At 46.9% G+C, this 7,879-nt stretch overlaps 1 protein-coding gene across 1 annotated transcript; it reads left to right on the top strand.

Moving 5' to 3' along the window:
• The first annotated feature begins 6,603 nt into the window (after positions 1–6,603).
• LOC144674124 (histone H1-like) lies at positions 6,604–7,283 on the top strand. Its single transcript, XM_078535631.1, has one exon. The coding sequence runs from the start codon at positions 6,604–6,606 to the stop codon at positions 7,270–7,272; it is 669 nt and encodes a 222-aa protein (XP_078391757.1). The 3' UTR covers positions 7,273–7,283.
• The last annotated feature ends 596 nt before the right edge of the window (positions 7,284–7,879 follow it).

The following is a 7,879-nucleotide window of genomic DNA, read 5'->3' on the forward strand; positions in this document are numbered from 1 at the left end:
ATCTGTCATGAACTCTCCCAGATTCATTCAATCCGAGTGAAACACTCACTGAGAGTGATACCCAATGGCCCTGAGCTGCAGGGAGTACAAAAAGGAACCGAGGGTTAAACATGGGCCACTGTTTCTCACTCACTGACACTGTCATAGAGACAGAGAGACATAGAGTCATGGAGACATTGCTGCTCAGAAGGAGGCCATACGGCCCATCCAGTCTGACTGTCTGTAGAATAATCCAGTCAGGCCCATTCTCCTGCTCCATTCCTGCAACTTTATTTCCCAATTTCCATTTGTAATCACCATCTCCGTTTCCACAATGCCCAGAGGGATCAAGATCCAGGTCATTACCTAGAATGTAACAAATTTCTTGCACACATCCCCCCTGTACATCTTGTCTTATATTTTAAATCCGTGCTGCCTATTCCTTCTGCTCTCACCTAATGGGAACAGCTTTCCTTTGTCTACCTGATCTAAACCTGTTATAATCCTGTACACCTCTCTCAGACCTCCCGTCAATCTCGGTTGCTTCAAGGAGAGCAGCTCCGGATTCCGCAAACAAACCTTGCAGCTATCATCCCTCATGCCTAGAACTATTCTAGGAAATCTCCTTTACACTCTCTCAAAGACTCTCACATCCTTCCAAAAACGTGGTGACCAGACATGTAGGCAATACTCTAGTTGCAGCCTAACCAGAGCTTTATAAATGTTAAATATAACGTTCCTGCTTCTATGCTCAGTACCTCTGTTGTTGAAACCAAAGATCCCATTTGCTTTCTGAAATACACCCTCAAAATCTCCTGTCACCTTCAAAGATATAAAGATTCTTGGTCCCTCTGACCTTGCACAATTTTTAGAACTGGACCATTGTGTTCATACTGCCTCATTTCTGTTAAAATACAGCATTATTCCTGTGTGTGGGATTAATGATGTGTCTGTGCTACAATATCATTAAGATCTGAGACTGCAGCTTCTGCCTCTTCATGAGAATCTTTCTGGATAACACCAGAATTTACAAGGATTTCTGCAACTGATGCATTGTCTGTGTCTCACCGCCCTCACTCACTCTGTCTCTGTCTATCCCTCCACCCCCTCTCTCTTGAACTCCACATGAAGGTGCGATACTGTTGTTTAGTGACTGAGTGCACACAGTCTATCTTCAAATCACAGAATCACAGAATCACAGTGCAGAAGAAGCCCTTTGGCCCATCGAGTCTGCACCGACACGTGAGAAACACCTGACCTACCTACCTAATCCCATTTACCAGCACTTGGCCCATAGCCTTGTATGTTATGACGTGCCAAGTGCTCACCCAGGTACTTTTTAACGGAAGTGAGGCAACCCGCCTCCACCACCCTCCCAGGCAGTGCATTGCAGACCATCACCACACTCTGGGTAAAAATGTTTTTCCTCACATCCCCCCTAAACCTCCTGCCCCTCACCTTGTACTTATGCCCCCTTGTGACTGACCCTTCCTCAAAGGGGAAAAGCTGCTCCCTGTCTATGCCCCTCATAATCTTGTACACCTTGATCAGGTCGCCCTGCAGTCTTCTCTGCTCCAACGAAAACAACCCAAGTCTATCCTACCTCCCTTCATAACTTAAAAGTTTCATCCCAGGCACCATCATGGTGAATCTCCTCTGCACCCCCTCCAGTGTAATCACATCGTTCCTATAATGTGGCGACAAGAAATGCATAGTGGCCTCACCAAGGTTCTATGCAACTCCAACATGACCTCCCTACTTTTGTAATCTATGCCTCGATTGATAAAGGCAAGTGACCCATATGCCTTTTTCACCAACCCACTAACATGCCCCTCCGCCTTCAGAGATCTATGGACACACACGCCAAGGGCACTTTGTTCCTCAGAACTTCCTAGTGCCATGCTACTCATTGAATACTTTGTTGTAAAATTACTCCATCCAAAGTTTATCACCTCACACTTTTCAGGTTTAAATTCCAACTGCCACTTATCTGCCCATTTGACCATCCCATCTATATCTTCCTGTAGCCCAAGACACTCAACCTCACTGTTAACCACCCGGCCAATCTTTGTGTCATCCGCAAACTTAATAATCCTACCCCCCACATAGTCATCTATGTCGTTTATATAAATGACAAACAATAGGGGACAGAGCACAGATCGTTGTGGTACGCCACTGGACACTGGCTTCCAGTCACTAAAGCATTCTTCTGTCATCACCCTCTGCCTCCTTCAACTAAGCCAATTTTGAATCCACCTTATCAAGTTACCCTGTTTCCCATGTGCCTTTGCCTTCTTTATAAGTCACCCATGTGGGACCTTGTCAAAGGCTTTGCTGAAATCCATATGAACTACATCAACTGCACTACCCTCATCTACACACCTGGTCACCTCCTCAAATAATTCAATCAAATTTGTTAGGCATGACCTCCCTCTGACAAAGCCATGCTGACTATCGCTGATCAAAACTTGCCTCTGCAAGTGGAGGCAGATACTCTCCTTCAGAAATTTCTCCAATAGTTTCCCTACCACTGACGCGATACTCACTGGCCTGTTGTTCCCTGGTGTATCTCTACAACCCTTCTTAAATAGCAGAACCGCATTAGCTGTTCTCCAGTCCTCTGGCACCTTCCCCGTGGCCAGAGAGGAATTAAAATTTGGGTCCGAGCCCTGTGATCTCCTCCCTTGCCACCCTCAGCAGTCTGGGACACAAATCATCCGAACCTGGAGATTGATCCACTTTTGAACCTGCCAACACCACCAATACCTTGTCAATCGCTATATCAATTTGGTTAAGTACCTCGCAGTCTTTCTTCCCGAGTTCGATACATTCATCCTCATTCTCTTGGGTGAAGACGGACGTGAAGTATACATTCAAAACTCTAGTGATGTCCTCTGGCTCCACCCATGTAATGCCCACTTGATCCCATATACTATTTCCCTGGTTATCCTCTTCCCATTGAAATACTTATTGAATATCTTGGGATTTTCCCTTCTTTTACCAGCCAGAGCTCTCTCATATCCCCTATTTGCTCTCCTAATTGCTTTCTTAAGGTCCACACTGCACTGTCTGTACTCCACTAATGCCTCTGCTGATTTGCATCCCTTGTACCTGCTAAAAGCCTCTATTTTCTATCTCATCTTAACCTGAATATCTCTGGTCATCTATGGTTCTCTGGGTTTGTTACTACTTCCTATCACCCTAAAGGGAACATATTGAACCTGTACCCTCCCCGTTTCCTTTATGAACACCCCCCACTGTTCCTCTGCAGATTTTCCCACAAGTGACTGTTCCCAGTCTATCTTGGCCAGATCTTGCCTTATTTTACTAAAATCCACTCTCCCCCAATCCAAAACATTTTTTTGCAACTTTTCGATTTCTTTGTCCATAACAAACTTAAACTGTACCATGTTGTGGTCGCTATCACTAAAATGCTCGCCCACCACTACCTCAGCCACCTGTCCAGCTTCATTCCCCAGAATTAGGTCCAGCAATGCACCGTCCCTTATTGGACCCACTACATATTGACCTAAAACGTTCTCTTGTACACATTTCAAGAAATGCACTCCATCCAAGTCCTTAACACTCTGTCTATCCCAATTAATGTTGGGAAAGTTGAAATCACCTAATATAATCACCCTATTGTCATTGTTTTTACCCACCTCCAAAAATTGTGCACATATTTGCTCCTCAATTTCCCGCTGACTATTTGGGGGTCTATAATAAACACCTAATAATGTGGTTGCCCCTTTTTTATTCCTAAACTCTACCCACAAAGTTTTATTCGATGCCCCCTCCAATGATCAAAAGTAAGTTTTCCTGTGAACAAGAGAATAATTTAAACCAGTTATGGGTTAACACAGGCACAGCTGTGATTGGCTGCAACCTCCTGAGTCTGGGGAACAGACACTGTGAGCAGCTCCGGTCTCAGAAGGTTTAACAGTTACTGAGCTGGGAAACAACAACTAGTTCCAAATAATCCACAGCACAGGCCGAGAGGAGAGGAAAGCCTGTCCTGGGAGCTGTAAATCTGAGACACAGTTTGTCCTGTCAACGTGTAGATATGAACAAAAATAAAAATACCTGGAAAAACTCAGCAGGTCTGGCAGCATCTGCAGAGATGAACACAGTTAACGTTTCGAGTCCGTATGACTCTTCAACTAAGAACTAAGTAAAAACAGAAAAGAGGTGAAATATAAGCTGGTTTAAGGGAGAGGGGATGTGGGACAGGTAGAGCTGGATAGAGGGCCATTGATAGGTGGAGATAGCCAAAAAATGTCATAGACAAAAGGTCAAAGAGGTGTTGAAGGTGGTGATATTATGTAAGGAATGTGCTAATTAAGGATAGAAAGCAGGACAAGCAAGGTACAGATAGCCCTCGTGCGGGTGGGGTGAAGGGAAGGGATCGAAATAGGTTAAAAGGTAGAGATAAAACAATGGACGGAAATACATTTAAAAATAATGGAAATAGGTGGGAAAAGAAAAATCTATATAAATTATTGGGGAATAAAAACAGGGATCGGAAAGGGGTTGGGGATGGAGGAGAGAGTTCATGATCTAAAATTGATGAACTCAATATTCATTCCAGAAGACTGTAAAGTGCCCAATCCGAAGATGAGGTGATATTGCTCCAGTTTGCGTTGAGTTTCACTGGAACAATGCAGCAGGCCAAGGACGGACATGTAGGCATGAGAGCAGGGTGGAGTGTTGAAATGGCAAGCGACAGGGAGGTCTGGCTCATGCTTGCGGACAGACCGAAGGTATTCTGCAAAGTGGTCACCCAGTCTGCGTTTGGTCTCTCCAATGTAGAGGAAACCGCATTGGGAGCAACGAATGCAGTAAACTAAATTGAGGGAAGTGCAAGGGAAATGCTGCTTCATTTGAAAGGAATGTTTGGGCCCTTGGATGGTGAGGAGAGGATAAGTAAAGGCGCACGTGTTGCACCTTCTGCAGTTGCATGGGAAGGCGTCGTGGGAGGGGGTTGATGGAGGAGTGGACCAGGGTGTCCCGGATGGAACGATCCCTGTGGAATGCCACCAGCGGGGGGGTGAATGGAAGATGTGTTTGGTGGTGGCATCATGCTGGAGTTGGCGAAAATGGCGGAGGCTGATCCTTTGAATGCGCAGGCTGGGGGGGTAATAAGTGAGGACAAGTGGGACCCTATCATGGTTCTGGCCGGGAGAGGAAGGTGTGAGGGTGGATGCGCGGGAGATGGGCCGGACACAGTTGAGGGCCCTGTCCACCACCGTGGGTGGAAAACCTCGGTTAAGGAAGAAGGAAGACATGTCAGAGGAACTGTTTTTGAAAGTGGCATCAGAACAGATGCGACGGAGGCGAAGGAACTGAGAGAATGGGATGGAGTCTTTACAGGAAGCGGGGTGTGAGGAGCTGTAGTCGAGGTATCTGTGGGAGTCGATAGGCTTGTGATGAATATTGGTGGACAATCTATCACCAGAAATTGAGACAGAGAGGTTAAGGAAGGGAAGGGAAGTGTCAGAGATGGACCATGTGAAAATGATGGCGGGGTGGAAATTGGAAGCAAAATTAATAAATTTTTCCAAGTCCAGAGGAGAGCATGAAGCAGCAACGAAGGAATCATCGATGTACCATAGAAAAAGTTGTGGGAGGGGACCGGAGTAGGACTGGAACAAGGAATGTTCCACATACCCCATAAAGAGACAGGCATAGCTGGGCCCCACGCGGGAACCCATAGCCAAACCTTTTATTAGGAGGAAGTGAGAGGAGTTTAAGGAGAAATTGTTCAGTGTGAGAACAAGTTCAGCCAGACGGAGGAGAGTAGTGGTGGATGGGGATTGTTCGGGCCACTGTTCGAGGAAGAAGCGGAGAGCTATCAGAACATCCTGGTTGGGGGATGGAGGTGTAGAGGGATTGGGCGTCCATGGTGAAGAGGAGGCGTTTGGGGTCAGGGAACTAGAAATTGTTGATATGATGTAGGGTGTCAGAGGAATCACGGATGTCGGTGGGAAGGGACTGGACAAGGGGAGAGAGAATGGAGTCAAGATAGCAAGAAATGAGTTCCGTGGGGCAGGAACAGGCTGACAGTGACATTGTATCAGCGAGAGTGTGTTGAAGGGGCGGGCGGGTTAGACTAATGTCACTGTGTTTGTGTGTCCGGCCTCAGCGCCAGGTTTCCGAGTCATTCTTGTGTAAAATCACAAGATTTCCCTGTAATTGGATCGCGCTGCTCCCCTGCTCAGCCCTGAAGAGAGAATTTAAGGCAAAGTTTTCATTTATTTCAAGATTTCAGTGGAAACACAGAGAAGAAGTCAGCGCTCGGCTGAGAGGGCGCGATCAAAGCAGCAAAGAAACGGGTTTAAATCGAAATTGCTGCATTTAATTCGGATGGAACATTCTCGACAACAAAGATTCGGATTTTGTTAACAGAAGGAAGCGAGTGTGGGAATCTGAAATGTCTAATTTGAAGTGGAATTGGGGAGTTTATGAGGAGAGAGAAACACAGAGAGGCTGGAGGAGCCGGGAGCTGACAGCAGGTTGTCTCTGCCCCGTCCGCTCTCTGTGTTTAAGTTGCTCTGAGCCGCCACCACTGCTTTCATTTCTGATCCAGTTCTGACTGTCAGAGAGATTTTCCACACAGTCTCGGATATGACTGATACTGCAGCCGCCGAAACGGCTCCTCCAGCCGCCACCGCTCAAGTCAAACCTCCCAAGAAGAAGAAGGCGGCTTCCCGATCGAAGGCAGCCGGTCCCAAGTTAGGCGAACAGATCCTCAAGATTGTGGCGGGTTGCAGCGATCGCAAGGGGATGTCCCTGGCCGCGATAAAGAAAGCTTTGTCTGGCAGCGGTGTCGATGTGGGGAAGCTCGGCTCCCAGATCAGGCTAAGTATCAGGAGGAAGGTGGAGAGCGGCTCCCTGGTGCAGGTAAAGGGACAGGGCGCCTCCGGCTCCTTCAAAATCCCTAAGAAGGAATCCCAGGGGAAAGTGGGAAAGAAGGAGAAGAAACCAACAGCCAAGAAATCTTTAGTAAAGAAACCAGCGGCCAAGAAGGTGAAAACAAAGAAACCAGCAGCTAAGAAATCTCCAGCCAGGAAAGTAGCAGCCAAGAAATCCCCAGCGAAGAAAGCAACAGTCAAGAAAACAAGCAGCAAGAAGGCGGCAACTCCAAAAAAGGCGGTGAAGAAAGCAGCGCTGAAGAAAAAATCTCCCGTCAAGAAGGTCACGGGCGGAAAGGCTTTAAAAAAAGTGGATAAATCGAAGGCCAAACCCAAAGTGAAAGCAGCAAAGGCTAAGAAAGCAGCGCCAGGAAAGAAGTGAAACCAGCCGAGCAAATTGTAAACCTCTGAACACAAAGGCTCTTCTCAGAGCCGCCCACGTCTCTCAGGAAAGAGCTGATCCCCGAATCAAATGTCCCTCTCCCGGCGCTGGGAGCAGGTTTCACACTGAAATGATTTATATTAAATTGAAAATTCCCGGTATCTCACTGACATGCACTATACCCATCCCCTCCCCCACTCTGTAATAAAACAGCGGGGTCCGTGCCCCATTGTAACTGGGGATTTGTGCAGCTGCTCTGTCAGTTTCTGCTCCTTCCCTTTTCACAGATTCAGGGTGTGTGTAAGACAGTTACCCGGGCGGAGAAACCCCGCGTTACAACTCAAAGCCCAACACATGAGTTTGTCTAATTCAGCTGGAGTGAGGTGTCGGTAAACTGCTGAACCCGCCTGGAGGGGAGGTGTGTGGGGATAGAACAGAAGCTGGGAGTGAAGTGGAAATAGGCGGATTTGACAGCATATAGTGTATGTACTTGGGCGGGAATATTACTGAATTTTAATTGTAAAGCTCTTTATTTAAAAGTTGCGGGTTTTTAGAACCGTTTAATTTGAAGCTCCAATCTATAAGCTTTGTGCCGAGCGCTGTGTTA

Source organism: Cetorhinus maximus, unplaced genomic scaffold (assembly GCF_964194155.1).
Source record: "Cetorhinus maximus unplaced genomic scaffold, sCetMax3.hap1.1 HAP1_SCAFFOLD_566, whole genome shotgun sequence".
NCBI lineage: Eukaryota > Metazoa > Chordata > Chondrichthyes > Lamniformes > Cetorhinidae > Cetorhinus > Cetorhinus maximus.